Source organism: Clarias gariepinus, chromosome 10 (genome assembly GCF_024256425.1).
Source record: "Clarias gariepinus isolate MV-2021 ecotype Netherlands chromosome 10, CGAR_prim_01v2, whole genome shotgun sequence".
NCBI classification, from domain to species: Eukaryota; Metazoa; Chordata; class Actinopteri; order Siluriformes; family Clariidae; genus Clarias; species Clarias gariepinus.
The window spans coordinates 8,071,846-8,091,167 of NC_071109.1; the positions used below are offsets into that span (position 1 = coordinate 8,071,846).

Genomic DNA, 19,322 nt, shown 5'->3' on the forward strand with positions numbered 1-19,322 from the left:
GAGCAAAATAAAAATGATTACAATAATTAAACTTTTGTTAAAAAGAATTTTATACACTTCATACATTCTTTGCAGAATATTTCAATAATAATAATAATAATAATAATAATAATAATTATTATTATTATTATTATTAATGTATTTTTTTATATTGCCCAGATGGCATATTTATTATATATTTTTAATATATTATATCTAAAAAAACTGATACTTCCCTGATAGTCATGGTAAGATTAAATATTTATATTAAAATATAAATTAAAAAGTTTTAATTAAAATTTAAATACATTTCAAACATTGCTTAAAACTAAAAATATTTTTTTTTTCAGTTTTAAGAAATGTATATTTTTATATATTTATATTTGTATACCTTAAAAATGTATTATGTTTATTGCTGTTGTTGTTGATGATGATGATGATGTTATTGCTTTTTTATCTCGGCCATCCCTAGTTAGGAAGTACTCATAAAGTATCACTTACATATTATATATCTCTAAAGACTAAATATGTTTACAGCATTAAGCAGCCGTCCTTATCTAGAGTGGCGTACGTCTTTATCTCATTATACATCTAAACAGTAGAGGGTTAAGGGCCTTGCTCCCAACACCTTAACCGCTGTGCTACCCATGCCCCTACCCCTTAAAATAATAATAATTATAATAATAATAATACCACTACTACTATAATTACTATACTTTTAGTTGTATACTTAACTATAATACACTACTACTATAATTATTCACTCATTAATCTTCTATACCGTTTCATCGTATATTCAGGGTCGCGGGGGGCCTGGAGCCTATCCCAGAAGGTTTAGGGAACGAGGCGGTGTACAATCCATCGCAGGGTACACACACTACGGGCAATTTAGGAACGCCAATTGGCCTAACGTCTTTGGACTGTGGGAGGAAACCGGAGAACCCAGAGGAAACCCAAGCCCGGGAAGAACATGCAAACTTCATGCACACAGAGACGGGAATCGAACCTGGCTGGAAATCGAACCCGGACCCTGGAGGTGCAAGGCGACAGTGCTAATGACTACACCACCGTTTTCAGTTTTAAGAAATGTATTTTTGTAAATTAAAAATAAATAATTTTTTTTTAAACAATCTAATTATTATTATTATTATTATTATTATCTAGCCTATCCCTAAGTAGGAAGCATTAATTATATTATATTATATTATATTATATTATATTATATTATATTATACATTTACATTTATTACATAAACCATACCATACTCAAGCAATATCACATGCATGTGGCTACTTAATATCAGCAGATAATCACAGACGATATTCAGTATAACGACACAATTGTGAGATGGCTTTTATAGAACAATTTTATTCAATCCAAAAAATTAAAAATGAATATTCATTAACAAGGCCAGATAGTTTGTTAATTTTTGCTTCGCAAACAGAAATCCTGAAGACGCCACACTCATCGATAGCAAACTGTCTCGTAGCGACGATTTGTTCTACACTATTACTACTGCTCAAGGTGTTTCTTATAAAGGACTTCTCTTCCTCTTCGTCCATCTTCATATAGAAAGCTTTCACATTTTTGGTCAGAGGTTTTATTCGTGAACACTGCACCGTTGCCTCTGTCCGCTAATGACGATATCACATATCTATATAAGTATACTCATCAGAAGGTTTACCATAAGGCCTTGGTATAGTGTGATCTGATTTGTTTGCTCGACATTTATCGCTGCTGTTACCTTCGCATTTGCATGAAGGACGTCCGAAAATAACGCTGGATTACTGGCTCCAGCAAACATTGCTATGCTGCATATTTTGACTTCGTCATTGCCGTGAAGACTGGGATGAAAGTAAAAGAGCATAGAGCAGCAAATAAAGTGGCATGCGCCGTGATATTAAACCACTCCAGATTCTTTCTGCCCTTTTTTTTCTCTCTTTTTTTTTTTTTCCCAGGGCTGCGGTGTGAAATGAAAGTGCACAGTCGCTGATTGGACCCCTGGGTGAACTCTTACCTTGTATGGCTCACCGAACAGATTGAAGCCGGTGGAGAACAAATCTTCATCCTGCTGCACTTCCTGTGTGCGACGCTCCCATTCCTTCTTCTTCAGCGCTGAACGGTCCTGCTCATAATGGCTGTAGAGAGAGAAAGAGGGGGAGAGAGAAACGGTAAGTATGATTGGAGTTGGCATGCACGAAATCAACAGCGAAAAGCCGACGCTTTTTACGAGATGCAAGAGGAGCCCTGATCTGAGTCCGGGTTGATATGAAGCAGACGGAAGGCGCGCTGTAAAGTAAACGGATTGCAGCTTAGCAAAGGACAGCAGTCTGGCAGGAATCGACAGCGAGAGGGTATCAAGCCTCGGGGAGAGTTCCTCTCAATTTAAAGGTCCTCAGAAGGCAATCAACACAGTGACTCTTACAGGAAGCTCATTTTAACTAGTGCCTGCTGCCCCTGAGTGCACCTCAAGTCTGTGAGTGATAAAAGATCAAACCGATCCGACAGACCCGGACTACTTCATGACAGCAAGCATGTAAGTAGCGCACTAAATTAGAAACAACACCAACAACAGAAAAACCGGGCACGGTTCAGTACCCCAGGGGAAACCTGACATTACAATAGCATTAGCATAATGGCCTACATTCCTGGAGCGGAGATAGCACCGTGGCCCTAGATTAACTCAGACGTCCCCACTGGACCTGGAAGCTTTACCATTAGTGACTGCACATACTGTACTGTACATCAGGATCATCAAGAACTGCAACCGACCCTAGAAACGTGGATGTCCTGATGTGGCCTTCAAAGCTTTCAGCTTCCTGCACGTTATAAAGCAACACTGCGCGGCACAGCGACACGGGTGTCTCCAGGGTCCGGGATTCTAGTTTAAGCTATGCTAGGTTAATGTATGCATGGAGGTGCACATCGTATCCATGTGTCGGTGTGGGTTCTCCCCATGTTCCCTGGTTTCCTACCCAGAAAACATGCCTCTACATCTATCTAGTAGATAGAACTGGCTACAGGAAATAAAGTCTGTGTTTCAATGGGTGTGTAAATATGGGTGTGCATAATGCGTGTAATCCAGGGAGTATTCCTAGTCTTACTCTGAAGGATACGTTCAAGAGCCACCAGATCCACTTGCACTAAGTAGACCACATAGCAAATATTAGACAGTTCATACAGCTAATGTCATATGAAAAGATGCAGAGTATAAGATTGGGGTTAGAGTTTAGACCTTTCCTTGCAAATCGTCCCAATGCCAAGAAAGGGGAACTTGGAGGCCAGACCAACAACCTAAAACTGTTTTCTTGCTAAGTTTCTTACACAGAAAGCCATGATGCAGTGGGTGTTCTGATACCTTCCTATCACAGCCAGCATTCATTTTCCAACAACTTTGGTTCTTCTGCATGATCGGACAGGACGGTCCAGCCTTTGGTCCCCACTGGCAAACTCTAAATGAGACTTGGATGCCCACGATCCTTTCACCAGTTTACGGGTGTATAATTGATAATCAATGTTATTCAATTCTTCTCGTATTAACAGCAAAGATTCACCTATTACAGGAATCCGTGCACTTTAAATGTAATCCTCCTTTGCATTAGTGGGAAGCATTTCTGATTCTTCGGAAAACCACTCTGCTTCTAAGGGAGCAACAAGCGAGCCACTGAGACTAACAGAAAGGACCAAGAGACGAAGAGCCGGAATCAGTTTGTTCTCAATCTGTCCTGGCTATTCCCCGAGCCGCTCTTCGGGGTCGCTTGGCTTTTACGCTGTGTCTAATCCATCATCAAATTATTCCAGAAAGGGTGTGGAATGGAGCTGGCGCGAGAAAAACGAGAGCAAGCCCGGAGGTGACAGCCACTTCTTCTGAGGGTCGAGGGAAAATAAGCGACATAAAAGAAGGAATAAAAACAGTGTGGAGAGAGAGAGAGAGAGAGTGAGAGAGGCAGGAGAAGATTGACTGACGCCGGGACCCTGGCCGCAATGACAGCGAGATGTCAGTTATGTTTATGTCAGCTCACCTGACGGATCATTTTGACATGCTGATAGATCACGTTTACAGCTGTCAGAGACGTTATCGCGAGAGGACTGCCGTCCCTCGACACTACGTTTTCCAGCTAATGTAAAGCAGGACGAGGAAGAGACGTGGCATCCTGCTAGTCGAGACTTAATCTTAAGTACTAAAGCACAAATAAAAAATAAAATGGTAACGCAAGCATCATGCTGAACACTATTTCTCTTTCTTTTTTTTCTTTTTTATTATAGCTTTTTGCACATAAAACACAATTCTGTTTAAAACCAAGTCTCATTTCCTCCATATCAATCTTTATGTTGCAGATTAAGATCTATAGTATATTAGCGCTGTCGCGTTACACCTCCACCAGGGGCAGGGTTCGATTCCTGCTTAGTTTTGTATGCATGGAGTTTGCATGTTCTCCCTGAATGTGTTGGTGGGTTTCCTCTGGGTACTCCGGTTTCCTTCCACAGTTCAAAGACATGCAAATGAAGCTGACTGGCGTTTCCAAATTATCTGCAGTGTGTTAATGCTTGTTAATGTGCTTGTGAATGTTGCCCGGATGTTCACCACGGACATAAAAAGGGGAATAAATGCAATTGGTAATCACCATTGGTCTCCACATACTGTATATACAGTATACAGTACATATGCGTGTATATAACGGGGTATAGAGTAACTTCACTGACCTTGATCGGCAACATAAAAACTCCAATTTTTTATTACAGTCTTGAAATTTGAACCTTTTTCGATGAGTGCCTCATAAAGGGTTAAGACCTCATCGCCATCGTTTTTTACTCTATCTTTCTATAGTCACAGCTTGTGTCAAAAGACATTTCTTTGCTCGGTCGTGAACAGAACAGATTAAATGTCTAATAAAAAATGTAAAAAAACACCAACAAAAACTACAAATGACTCAAAAAGCAAAAGGATTCCTGATAACCCTGGGGCAGAGCGTGTGTGTGTAAAGTGTGATCAGTCGGCAGCTGAGCGAAGCCTCGAGGGATGGACGTTTAATGAGGATGAGGATTTTTCCTCCCTTATCCATATGTTGCAAAAAAACAGATTTCTCCAATAAACCGAGTCTTCAGCTTAATCAGCATCGGAAGAGCTTATTTTATAACGAGCATGACGGCAGGCTCGATGAGGCTGTTGTGAAGTACGTCCTCGTCTCTGAAACCACCCCCGGTGCCCCTTAAACCCCCACCCCACCCCACCCCACCCCGCCTCCCCAAATTCCTTCCCTACCTCTTATTTATTCCGAGGCCAGAATAAAGGGGAAGAACTGAACAGTGATATCCACGGTGAACTGAATCAATTTAATCTCAGCTGAGCTACGCTGCTTTTGGACGATAACCAAATAGACAATCTTCCTCTCTCCCCTCTTTTTTTTTTTCAACACTCCCTCACTTGCTTGTTCATCCCCCAACCTAAATGCCCCACGACACACACACACACACACATACATACACACCCGCCCACCAGGAAGGCTTCCCATAGAAAAATGTAATAAGCAGCGAGCAAGTGCTTCCATTATTAGAACGCCACAACAGTGGGTCTGATTTCAGAATTAAGCAGCAATTATTAATTTGAAGCACTGGCTAATTAAAAGTACAGCTAATCGTTTAGCCTCTTGTTACAATTATTTTGCTGGATTGTAATTATATGGACCTGCTTATCGTCACCCATTAAGCCGATGACAGCGGAGGTGGAGTTCTGCTCACGTTTCTTGATTTGGAAGCTCTGGGATGGGATTGATTGCGAGGAGCGATAGAGGGCCCCTCGTCGCCAAGATGCCAGTCTGCATGAGTGGGGTGACGACGTCGCCTGAGGGGAGAAATCTCGGCATTGAGGACGCCGGCTCCCTCTTTCTTCTTTCTGTTTTTCCTGGTCCTTTGTCTGTCTGAGCATCCACATTGTCTTTGTCAGGGATTGGTGTCCTTAAATGGAAAAAAAAACAGGATTCAACAAGCCACGGCGATCATTTTATAGAGGATGGCTCGTTTGAGAAATCAAAATTCTATGCAGTGATATTAACCGAATCCGTGTCCCGGGTTGCGTGAACCAAAGCTCGCTGCTGTCTACTCGCTAAAAAACGTAATTGCCCGCGTGGAAATAAGCAGCATTTCAAAATGCCAGGCCTCCTCCAAGGCACCTGGCAAATAAGTGGACCTGCATGTAATATAAATGGCCGTATTAGCCTGGGTTTTGTCTCCAGGAGAGAGGGGAATGACAGGAGAGACTTGTCAGAGGGCAGAACGGCTCTCGGTGAGATTAATGAGTGCCGCTGGCAGTAATTGCCAGGTGCCAGGTTACCACCCTGACCAGTGACACCACTTCTCCCACTGGCATCCTTTCCATCTCCTCAAGGAAGCCTTTGTTTTAGAGCACAGAGGCTCGACTGCATCGCTGACACACAAAGCGAGCGGCGCTATTTCCTCGTCTTTCATCCCGCTACCTGTTATCCGCGTGAAGTGCATTGTTATTTTATTGCAGGAAGAAATAAAACACAACTAATGGCATATTGTGATATAATTGTTTTTCTAAAACAGCACCTCCTGAATGCTTTATTCCTCTTATACCGATTTGTTACATTATAATTTTTACTGGGTTCACAAAAGCAGCGAAGAATAAATAATTGGATTTACTGTCAGGGAACAGCTGTGAGACAAGTTGGTTCCTGTTTACATAACTGTGGATCACAACCAGACTGTGGATTTGAATCAGCTCGATTTTCAGTCATTGTGACATGCACATGTACACACACTCATTCATAAACTACAGGCAATTTGGGAACGCCAATTAGGCTAACCTGCATGTCTTCGGACTCTGCCAGGAAACCCATCAAGAACGGGGAGAACATGCAAACTCCAAGCACACAGACACTGAGGCGGGGACTGAATCCAGACCCTGGAGGTCCGAGGCGACAGCACTAACCATCAAGCCACCATACAGCCATTTTCAATTTAATTACAAAACTTAAATAACTATAGAAAAATTTCAATGTTAAAGTATTAAAAACGACTGAATGTATCTAATATGCACTGGAATGCAGTGTAACTTGTATAGATTTTTTAAATGTCATGTCTCCTACCAAGCGTTAATCTTTTTTTTCCCCCGCCAAGCTCCTGCACAACACTCCCGTCCAGTAGGAGGCGATATTGCACAAATCACACTTAAAATTAGAAGAAGTTGCAGAGACTTTAAAAACTTATATTTTTAGGGAGTTTGCCAATTTCAGAGAAATTTAATACTTTACTGTAAGTTGATCTGTACGTTTAAAAAGTGTGAATCAATTCTCAATCCAAACCTGATTCAATTAAGCGAATCAATTAACAAAATATTTAGTTAATTGCATAATCAATTAAATCTCACCAGAGTCCATTTTCTTCTGTTTTTAAAACAAAAAAATTGCAAATTCCGAAACAATTACCAAATCCCTCCATTATTAGGTATAGATTTTGTGACGCACACATGAGTATTAACAAATTATTTCTCTAGAACTTTATCATTTATGTCAGAGCTTACTGCAGACATACTGTATAATGTCAAATATTTTATTTATCAATAATATGTCTATATTGTACTTTTCTATTTTTACAGAATTGAAATTTGAATGATAATAATAAAAAAAATAATAATAATTTGCATCGCATTACAATAAAATTGTCGTGTTTATCTGCACAGCCCTCCTGACTAACAATGCAAGCGCTCTGTGATTAACTACGCAGGCCAATTAGAGTCTGTGTCTGGAGTCTGCACTATATCTGAAATGTCATCCCATGAATATTGCAGGAGGGAGCTCAGGCACGTTTCCAGATTCTGACCCAATTTAGTAAACAGTCCTCCCCATGCTGCGAGACATCATCTCACTGTCTGGACGTGGCACGAGCTCTGTCTGACAACGCAGGGATTTTACACCAGAGACACGCAGGGATCTAATAGCCAAACTCTCTGGTTGGTCACGAGCCAAGCGGATAAAGGAAATTTCTCTTATGACATCACAAAGAGACCCAAGTGCAGCACTCGGCGTAATCAGAAACGGACATTTTGGCAGCAGCAAGCCAATTACGCCTAAATAGCCACTGTGTTCAACTGAATGTCTTTTTGTTTTTGTTTTTTTTTGTTTGCCGCAATTCTCTATTTAAGCTTTAATTAACAGTACTACCAGTACAATCAGGTGTTCGCCATACACTGGGTTGTTTGTGGTGGCCCGTCACAGTATCGCCACTGGCGAAGCATATAATTTCCATTTTTTTAAATAATATAGAATTGGTATATACCCAGACCCGTCTTTAAATACCCCCATAAATACCGCAGGTGCATGCACATCAGCTGTTCAAGATCCCGAACGGTGGGTTGGCTGAAGGTGTCTTAGGACAACAGCAATCAGGTTAGTGATCCACTTTGCTCTCAGTAAAATTAAAGATGGCGGAAGGGAGCGTTTATAGCAAGAGCCTGGCTAGTCACTATCGCTTAAGTTACCGTTAGATTACATCCGGGTTGTCGAGGTTACCATTACATGCAACAAAATTATCAGTGAATACATTTTTAAGAGGTTAACTTCTCAACTGAAATGAATCAATGAACAATTAATTATTAATTACTGTACCTTATCTAATACAATACCCCAGTGGACTTGGGGCCAGTCCATCGCAGGGCACACAAGCAGAGACTCACACGCTTCCGGCAATTTGAAAAACATCAAATTTGCATGTCTTTGGACTGTGCAATGTGCCACAAGTAATCGGTGGGGTCCAGCGATCGGTGGACCATTTAAAAATACTGCCTCTACTGGGCAGGTCATGAAAAAAACAATCGCAGTGCTAATTATGTGCATTGCCAGTTGAAAGCTGATTGGCTAACCCAGGCATTAATATACATTAGAGCATAACCCCACCTCCTACGAAGGGCTACACCCAAACCTCATCGAAATCGGCAATTACAGCATTTGGCAGACGCTCTCATCCAAAGATAATCTGACTTATAATTTTCATCTCATCATACATTTGAGCAACTTAGGGTTAAGGCACTTGATCAAGGGCCCGACAGTGCCAACGTAGTGGTGGGGTTTGAACCTGGGACCTTTCAGTTAGTTGTGTCAAAACTTAACCACTGAACTACCCCTGCCCTGGTCTTACGCAGCCTAAATTGCACATAGGTGTGGATGAAAGGATGGAAAAACTGCATTGCGGTACCGAGTATAATATAATATATCACAAATCTGATCCGGAACCGACGTATCACTCGTAAGTGAATTTATCGCTTACGGCTTGTAATCACTACTCACCTATACACGTTAAACACCCGGTACTTAATGTGTTATAAAATAAAGCGTTACGCAAAACCACCGTTCTAAATTTAAAAACATCTGTTCAATCAAATCCCATTCACACTAGGCATCTTCTAAAAGGCAAATCATTTGTCAGAAAGCCTTTAACCTCTACCCTCTAATTATGCCAAGGCAGTTCTCAGATGTGGTGGAGGACCGCGTGACGGAGAGAGAGAGAAAGAGAGAGAGAGAGAGAGGTGGGGGTTGATGATGTGGAAGGAAGACGAAGTTGGCAGTTGGGTGACTACCTCCACATGTGACATCTTTATTCCAGTGTGTCTGATAAGCGCCTTTTTTTTCTTTTTTTAATTAGCGTTTTCGCACCATTTCACACTCTGCTGAAAGTCTATACAAGTATTCCTCAAAAATCATTCGTCTAAACAGACTTGAAAAATCAATGCGGTACAAAATTTATTACGGAATTACAGGAATTTAATTTAATGTGTTTAATACTGAGCTCGAATCAATACACTGGCCTTAATGAAACCTTGGGAAAAAAAGCATAATATAATTAATAATACTTTCATGTTCCATCCCTTTAAACGATTTTCACACCACATTTCTCATCATTAGTTTTTTTTTTGTAATTTTACTATTATTATAATTATTATTCTGTATTTTTTTTCTTCCGCCATTGACTGAGATGTTCCTGTTGCTTTTTCCACTGCCGTCGATGAAAAGCCGCTCGTCCTCATTCTCAGCCTGAAAAGCTTTTTACTGGCCGATGGTTTCAGAGTAGCTCGGCTAGAACATAACCATGGTTAATGATATAATTATATAATAACCCCCTTTTCTTTTTATTCGTACATGGTTTAAAAAAGTTTGAGAAGCAATAAAATAAAACGTCCCTGAAAGACTGCGAAATGCCATCCTGTACACGACATCTGTCATGCTTTTCTTGTAAAACAATCCTGTAGAATTCCACAAGAACTTCTACTGTAGAATATACAGTAGTATACTATAGGACATACCATGGGAGGCACCCATGAAGGGTTCCAGGTTATCAGAATACTTGTGGCACTTCAGTTGGTAACGTGGTATTAATATGGTGTGTACCCAATACTTTGGGGGTATATTATGGTACTTCTTGGGTACCACCGTGGTTACCAAATTTCAGCAGGTATCCATATTTTACCATACTATACTACAGTACTGTACAGTACTATATCCACCAATTGTGTCAAATTAGCATGTTACTATACAGTATATTATGTTACAGGTACCATCGCACTTTACATGGTAATTATACCGCGGTAAAATTTCTTATAGGATTTCAACGCGAATATGAATCTTTAGTTACCTGTTGATACACATACGGCACATATAAGCTCCATTATTAAAGCTTGGCACATATAAGCTCCACAATATTAAATGATTTATTCCAATCAAGTAGTTACAGTAACTTAACGTTAAATCTCGCCAGTTCAATACTGGACACTGATTACTTTCCTACAAAGCGTATACAAAGCTGTATAAGGGTTATACTGTATAAAGCTGATGGGTCCAAGTATACTTTCGTTCATGACAGTAAACAAAAGCTGATGAGCAGTTTTTTTTCCTCCCTGGCTCACTGACAGACATTAAATGTGCTATTTCCATCCGGCACCAAACACCTTAATCTTCTTAATAACACTCTTTCGCCAGTGGCCCTAGAGTATACACTTAACACTTAACAAGACTGACAACCTGACAAATCAGATGGACTGACAACTGTATATACTTATATATATATATATACAGCGTTACTTATTCCTGGCACCGCTTGCCATCGCTAAAGGTGCGCTTGTCTGAGGTACAGCACGCGGTGTTCACCCCCATTAACCTGACATGAGCGCTGGCAGACCCAGATGTAAATAAACTGACAGAGCAACTGAAAACAAGCGTGTTTTTAGTCACGTCTAGACACACCCGCGATGACCTCATGAGCCACACGTCTGCCCGGACCTCCGGTACATTTCACACATGCTAACACATCTAAAACAGAGGCCCTGATCTGCATGTGTACAAACAGCATGCTAACAGTGGACTACGTCTTACATCTCTTGTCTGACTTAGGGGTTCGCTTTAATGGTTTTGAATATTAACTTAAATACCAGGAGGATATTAACAATATCCTGAACAGTGTGTATAAAAAAGTTTTAGAACTTTTTGAAAACTAGGTAAAACTAGACAATTTCCGTCATTTAGAAGTCTTTGCAATAAAAAAATAAAATTAAAGAAACTTGGACAAGAATTGGACAAGATGATTAGATAGAGTTAAAGATAAAAATGGAACTATTTACATTATTTTTTATTTTGCTTAGTTCAATGTAAAGATAAAATGAAATAAAAAGAAAAATACAATAAAATAAATTTTAAATGAAGTAAAGATAAATTCATGTAAACAAAACAAAATGAAATTAAATAAAAATAAAACAAAAAACCCCATAAAACTAAAATGAAATGAAAATTTAGCAAAACAAAATTAAATAATGATTTTAAATTATTCTTTTGATTGTGTAAAGCTGCTTTGCTACAATGTCAATTGTTAAAAGCGCTATACAAATAAAATCAAATTGAATATAATAAAATGAATGAATTAAATTTAAATGTAATTAAAATTTAAAATAAGAAATTAAATGAAATACCCTAAATTATTTGATTATGCAATCTAAATATATAACAAATAAATAAATAAATAAATAAAAAACATATAAAAATTAATTGAACTGAATTAAATTTCATTTAATTAACCAATGCAAAATTAAAAAACTGGAAATAAAATAAACAGAGCTGAATAAAATAAAACTGCTAATAAAGATTTATTTAATTAAGCTAAAATAATTTAAATAAAAGAGAAAAAAAACTAAAAAAATAAACATAAAATAAAATAAACCCAGCACCATCTAATTGGTTTTATAATCGAACTATTAGGTGGCTGTTAACTAACTAACTAAATGAATTAATTATTTAATAAATACCTGACACTTTCAGTAAGTGTACTTTATATCTATACCTTGTCCATTGTAAAGCGTGTAGTGAAAAGCAGTGTGTAAAATGGAGGTCAGGGTTTATTTGAGTTGAACACAACGCTCTTCTTTGATCTCTAGTTCTGCCCACAGAAATAAAAACGCAGAAGCACTCCTTCGCCTCAATTTTCTGTCACATTGCCAAAAATCAAATGCATAAATGTAAGTGCACCTAACAAGATGTACTTCAGGGATCATCATCAAGCATATGTAATTCAATTTCTGTCTTGACTTGGCATGAAGAAGAATATTTAATCATCGATAGAGTTGCTTTGAAGTGAAACTTCATTTTACAATATTGATCCAATTATTTAATGAGCACAAGTTGGACTGTGATGTCTATAGACATTACGATTATATACAGCACTGTGCAAAAGTCTTGGGCACATACAGAGAAATACTTTGAGGGAAGGATATTTTTATATATAATAAAATGTAATATTTGTATATAAAAAACTAACTATTGAAAGCAATAAACAGGATTAAACTAAGCACAGTCAATATTAAGCGTAATAAGCATTTTCATGTTTTAAAATGAATTAGTGGTCTTAGGGACAATAACCGGTTTTAATTTAAAAGGGATTTTTTTATTAAATGGGGAAATGAGCTTCTTAGTCTTTCTGAGCGTGATGGAAGATCTGCCTCGGTTCTTTAATAGACTCTGACTCTCTTTGGAAAGAAAGGGTTTTGGTTTGCTAGGAAGTATAAAGATTGGACTTTGGAGCGATGGAAAAAGGTCACATGGTCTGATGAGTCTAGATTGAGCCTATTCCAAAGCGATGGGAGCGCCAGGGTAGGAAGGCAAGCGCATAAAGTGATGCACCCATCATGCAAAGTGCCCACTGTGCACGCTCTGGAGGCTTGGTTCAGTCGCTCAGGTCTAGGCTCAGTGTGGCAATAAATTAAGTGTTTATGCGGCAATAAATAAAGTCAGCTGGTGACCTGACTGTACTGAATGACCAGGTTATCACTCTATGGAGTTTTTTTTTCACTGATGACACAGACTACATTGAAAGTCAATAAGTTTGGATCATTTTACTGACTCGGTTCTTTGAATCTTGTTAATCAAAATGAACGGATCTGTTTTGGAGTCATTTAGTTTTTTTGATCCTAAACTAAATAAAATGTTACATTTTTAATAAACAGCCCCCCCCAACATGTCTAACATACAGTACAGGATTTCTGGCTCTAGTTCCAGTAATGAAATATTACAATGCAGCTAAGGACATATTATGATAAACAAAATGAGCAGCTCACCTTTCATATCTTCTGGTCAGAATCGTTCGTTCTTTTGTCACGTGACTCTTATAGACGAACGAACGACTCGGACTGGAAAACTCATAATACTCACCTGTGTGTTGCACTGCATAGCGTCTGTGGGAGTCACGTGACAAAAGAACGAACAATTGGGACCAAAAGACTCAAAGGTTACTACTCATTTCTGTCTCCTGTACGTAACTTATGGAGGCTTTGCGATGCTTTGCGATGCTTTGCGCATGCGCGCCCAGTAGAAAATGAACAAATCATTCTCTAAGACGACGCGTTCTTCTAAATCACGTTAAAGACTCATCACTAACGCACACCATAATCAAAGGTAGAGCCAGTAGAATTAAATATTAACGTGTGTCAGGGTGTATCAGATTACTGTACATTTTTTGCTGGTAAAGTTTATTAACCATATTAATCCAGGATTTCAGAGGCTTTCCTACTGTAAATTCGCACCTACGATCCACCCACCCGTCATGTCGCGCCTTTGTAGGGGTGTTGGTGGAAATAAACAGGTATAAAGTCATGACACCATTACTGAAAAAAAGACCCTGTAAAATGAGACAAAGCTCTTGTCTGACCCTCAGCAAGGTGATACTGCAACTGGCCCATCAATCAGAGCCAGGGCTGAAATAATGGACAAACACAAACACGCGCACACACACACACACACACACACACATAGAGAAAGAGAAAGAGAGAGAGTCACGATACAGGGCACCAGTGCTCACCTTTTGTCTGGCATTACTTCTTTCACCATGAGATTAAACTAAATACATGAGTATTAATAAAGCCACAGTGCTGTTGAATTCTCAACCATGTTTATATCTTTATAGCAAACAGTAACGTTTCTTTGTCTAATTCTATCATCCATTTTTTATATACTGTATGGCCATGGTTTAGAACTGCCACCTTACACCTCCACAGTCCAAAGATATGCAGGTTAGGCTAACTGGCATTCCCAAATTGCCCATAATGTGTGAGTGTGTATGTGTGTGTGTGCCCTGCGATAAATTGGCACCCTGTCCAAGGTGTACCCCACCTCGTGCCCTAAGCCTCCTGGGATGGGCTCCAGGCCCCCGCGACCCTGAATACAGGATAAAGCGGTATAGAAGATAAGTGGTCACATGACAAGCTGTCATTTTTGTCTTGTGAACTGACAAAAAATTAAATCATTGTGGCGTAGAAGAAATAAAATGTGTTGAAGAATAATCAATATCTAAGCAGCTACGCAGCCCCACATTGCTGTTGATTATTTTCCCCTAACGTCATGACCCTAAGTGTATTATTTCCAATTTCTCCCACACACCATCACACGATGAACAACAGTCCTAACACTTGATTATTCTCCGCTGTGATGTTCGTACTACCTTATCAAGAACCCAAAACACACACACACACACACACACACACATCGAACCGCATAATGTTCCCCAAGCCGAGTGTGAGAACATTTACATTAAAAGGGAAAAACCAAGTAATCAGTGGCTTTGAGATGAAGATAGCGCTAGGGCTTCTTTTTTTTTTTTTTTTGCCACCCCACATAACCTCCTTTTTTTTTTTTTTCTCTTTCATCCCTTTAAAGAGACGTCCCCTGAGACGGGCCAAGCACCACAAGAGGATATTGCCTCTCCATCAGCGGGGGCCATCGCCTCTCTCTTATTAGTCTCCAGCCTTCTATTCGCCTCACATAAATATGCTGAGAAGCTCCAGCCATTTTTCACTTTCGGTGTCAGCATGGAGCCCACCATGAGCAAAATCACACAGATTACAAGGCTGGCACGTCATGGCGGGGCTCCGAAAAACCACGCGGATCTGCCGAACGAGGCACGCTTTGTTTATCAAATTAGCGGTAATGGACCTCGAGGGCTCTGATTATGAAGGGCAGTTCAGCCCGTGTTTACTTTTGCGTTGAAAGAAAAAAAAAAGTGCACATCTTCACATTCCAATAATTACAGGACACTCTCATGACTAATAGAGTACTATTGTAGAGTGGCAAGCTGTAATACCACTTGAGCATGCAATTTAGTCATTTTTTAAAAATCAACAACCATCATAGGCTGCTTCGGAAAAAAATAAATAAATAAAAAAATCAAACGCTGAGCCAAATGCGCAGCTTCAAATCGACCGTCTTAAATAGTCATAAGGACCCCTGCGCGAGTCAATCTCGTGGACAATGACTCAGGGCATGTTGGGAGTGCACTAATGCTCTCCGCTGGGCTTATTTCAATAACATGAACAGGAGGAAGAAGTGGAGGGTTTTTTTCTTTTTTTCCTTTTTTTTTCATACCAAAGACCTCACCTACCTGCTCTAATACTCCTCTCTCTCTCTCTCACACACACACACACATTTCCCCATGCAGTATGAACATCACGGCATCAATCACTGTCTCACCGCACAGCCGTTTCCACGTGTCCAAGGCCGGCACAAGGACTCGGCTTACACACGGCTCACCGCTAACTTTGTTTAGGAAATGTACTGCTCTCCAAAAGCCACTAATGTGCATCTAACATATACACACATTACACTTATAATATCAGGTGATTAAATTAAATAGGCAGTAAAATCTAGAACCATTGGCACGCTTTACTGAAAACGTCTAAATAAATTAAAACACACAAAGTCAAATAATAATAAACAGAATGGCTCATTTTCCACTAGAGGAACAATCGCATGCACGTCTTCGCTGTTTAAACTGCCAAAAAATATTGGCACCCCTAAAGAGACGGAATACAGCTGATATTTTTTCCGAACACTTTTTTTTATAGTACACGAGCGGATCCTTAATCTTTAATCTACTTAATCTTAATTCATGGCCATGAGTCACCTAAGTGCAAAGTAATCTCGACGTGACGCCTAATGTCTTAGTTACACACGGTCAAGGAAGTTACGTAGTCGTCGCCTTGATCTGAACGTTTCTTCGCAGTCGATTAGAATTTCCGAGCAAAACAGCGAGCGGCTCATTAACATAGTGAGAAACGTTTATAGAGTCAGGAGAAGTGCAGAGTGCAGAGATCGTTGAATGGAAAAGGGCAAATGATGTCGAAAATAGTGGGGTAATGCAGTGACGCACTATCTATATCTGTACCTGCATCACTTAACGGACAGGAAAAAAATATAATGAGACATAACGGGAGAAAAAAAAATACAAAAGACGAAAAAACTTTTTTTTTTTCTGCCAAGATGGGTGAGGGTATATCTGGGTCAGTGTAAAAAGAATAATGGATCGACAATAACTTTATTTTATTTCTATGTTAAGTACAGTGATGAGAGAATTGAATTGTGCAAACATTTTAAAGAAGACTGTATATTAATGAATGACCATCCCGACCGCTTTGGGTCAGCAGGCATTCCCGTTAACATTCAGCACATCATCCTGAAAAAAATAGACAAATAACTTGTCCTCAACGTGCAGAAGAGACGCATCTGTCTGTGGGAACTGTACACACAATCGTTTACGAATACCGCTCACACGTTATAGAAATTCGGCTGGGAGTTCTTGCTACATCCCATGTACAGTCCTGACCATTTAAGGATTTCCTGGGAGGCCAGCGTTTCAGGTGTGTAAAAGGAGAAACCGAAAATGGCTCCAGCGTCAAAACTTTCTACCTTGATGGTATCCAGGCTCTAGCAAATTAGTGCATCTGCACACCTCCAGGGTTTACAATGACCAATGCAGAAGATTACTGACAGGAAGCGAATCCACATATATGCACTTGAAGTCCTGGTTTATAAGTGTGTTCTGTTACTTTTGCTATTCAAGCAATGGCTTAATACAGTGTTTGGCAAAGACCTTTCCTTGTCGTTTCTATCTGAGATCTTGCTTATCCCTGTCCTCACTAAAGTTTGTCTTTGTGTAGCGTCACATGGAATCCTGGTCCTGATCTGCACCTTTAGTCCCAATTAGCTTGTGAAGCTTTAAAAAAAAATGTTTTATTTGAAACACATGATCTGTCCGGTTCTAATTATAACGCATTCATATTCGGTTCTAAATGTCTTCATCATGCGCACATTTCATTCATTACGTCTGGGAACTGTCTACGTCTCCAGTCCATAAACAATTCATTTATAAAATATTGACACACTTTTATACGTCAAATTCTCGCTCATTTTTTTATAGTTCCGGAGCATCCGAGAGGAAGCGCGCGTTCGTGTGGAGTCAGCTTATGAAACAGGCGTGTTTAAGATCAATGCCACAAAGACACAGTCACCCCGTTCTCTCGAAAGGACATCAAACACTCATGTAATGAGAGGCTATGCAATAGATGTCAGTTTAATAAATGCAGCTCATCTCTGTAACAAGGGCCTTTGGCCAACAGCAGAGAGAGACATTAAACAGATCAAGCCTGGCTGCCAGAACCTCGTGAATGTCTTTAAACAGATGGCGAGCAAATTCAAATTTTTTTTTGTCCTTTTTTTTTTTTTTTTAATTCTAACACCATGACATTTGTTTACACATGGACCAAAATGCCATGCTCATCTACAAAGACAGAGGCATATTGTCCTCCAAACTCCGGCCTTTTGTTTGGGGCTGGAAAAACATATCAACGTTCTCTAATAACAGAGAAAACCAAAAGCCTATTAATGAGAAGAAAAGCCGAGACAGTGTTGTAAACCCGGCTGTAAAAGTTTAGTGCCGTCAGCTTCAATCAGCGCTTAGGGGACGACGTTGCGCACGCTTTTCCGCTAAAGTCAACGCGTAGCATTCACTTGTGAGTTTCATGAGCTGCAGGACACAGACGAATCCGCACCATTGCGAATTTATGGGTGACGACGGGAACGTGCGCTGTGTCCGAAAACACTACGCCAATGTTTATTTTGTAACCTGGTTCTAATTTGAATGACCTGAAGCATCGAAACACCTCGAGGAACACGCGCAGGATCCAAAATCTCCTTGCACACTCGCGGCACGCGATTAACGAATTTACTGACTCGTATCTGAGACGGCTAGCATACTGCAGCCGTCTCTGATAATACCAATAATGCAGTAGCGATTAACTAGTGATGTATTATACAGCCCTGTTTTATTTAGCCTCTCCATTACTCACATGGCAGGACAAATCTTTTCATCACTCATTCTGATACGCTGCAATCTAACGCATAAATAATAGATTTCATCAGGTTAAGTAGCTAATAACAAATGCTTATAGGCTCGAAGAGAAATTGAGCTCGTTTTTCACAAGGGCAGCTACTTAATCTGACAACTTGCACTTTAAACGCGTCTTCACCCTGCGTTTTAGCGCTAATACCGTCGGATTATTGTGTCCAGCATCGCATGAAGTGCTGTCTTCGACCAATTTTATTTATTTATTTTTTTTCCACCTGTTGGAGCCAAGCTTTCCCTCCTCTGCACTGGCTGTCGCTGCCTCTTAAGGACGACGTCTCAATTGATACCATGTGGGTTGGCCACACAAAGCCCTGTTATTATATCCAAAAATTCCTTGCAGAAACAAATTGATCTTGTTTGACTAGAAGCTGGCTTTCAGTCTAGAAAACAAGAGGCCTCTTGATCATGAAACTCTCACCACAGCAAACAAGGAAATCCTCAATCCTATGCTCACAGAAGGCTCGGTCCTCCATGCCTTACGCGTTAAAGCCTTGAATACACTGGCGGATCTTTTAACCGTCCCGTTTAAGTCGGCAGCAAATACGTGCGGTTGAAGAAAGACAAGTAAGAATGTGAAAGAAACAAACCATTTTCTTTTTCCAAAAAAAAAAAA

The 19,322-nt window shown here is 39.8% G+C and overlaps 1 protein-coding gene across 3 annotated transcripts in view; it reads right to left on the reverse strand.

Moving 5' to 3' along the window:
- The window catches only part of aff2 (AF4/FMR2 family, member 2), a 240,651-nt gene that overhangs the window by 181,851 nt on the left and 39,478 nt on the right, over positions 1–19,322 (reverse strand). Inside the window, exons 1-2 of one of the 3 annotated variants that reach the window (XM_053505637.1) lie at positions 5,720–5,905; positions 1,998–2,118 (exon numbers count right to left, since the gene is read on the reverse strand). In XM_053505637.1, the coding sequence (XP_053361612.1) occupies positions 1,998–2,118; positions 5,720–5,844 (246 nt within the window). In that variant the 5' untranslated portion in view covers positions 5,845–5,905. Of the gene's footprint in view, positions 1–1,997; positions 2,119–5,719; positions 5,906–19,322 lie in introns of those variants that run through there. The other 2 variants (XM_053505635.1, XM_053505638.1) reach the window with 2 other exon arrangements.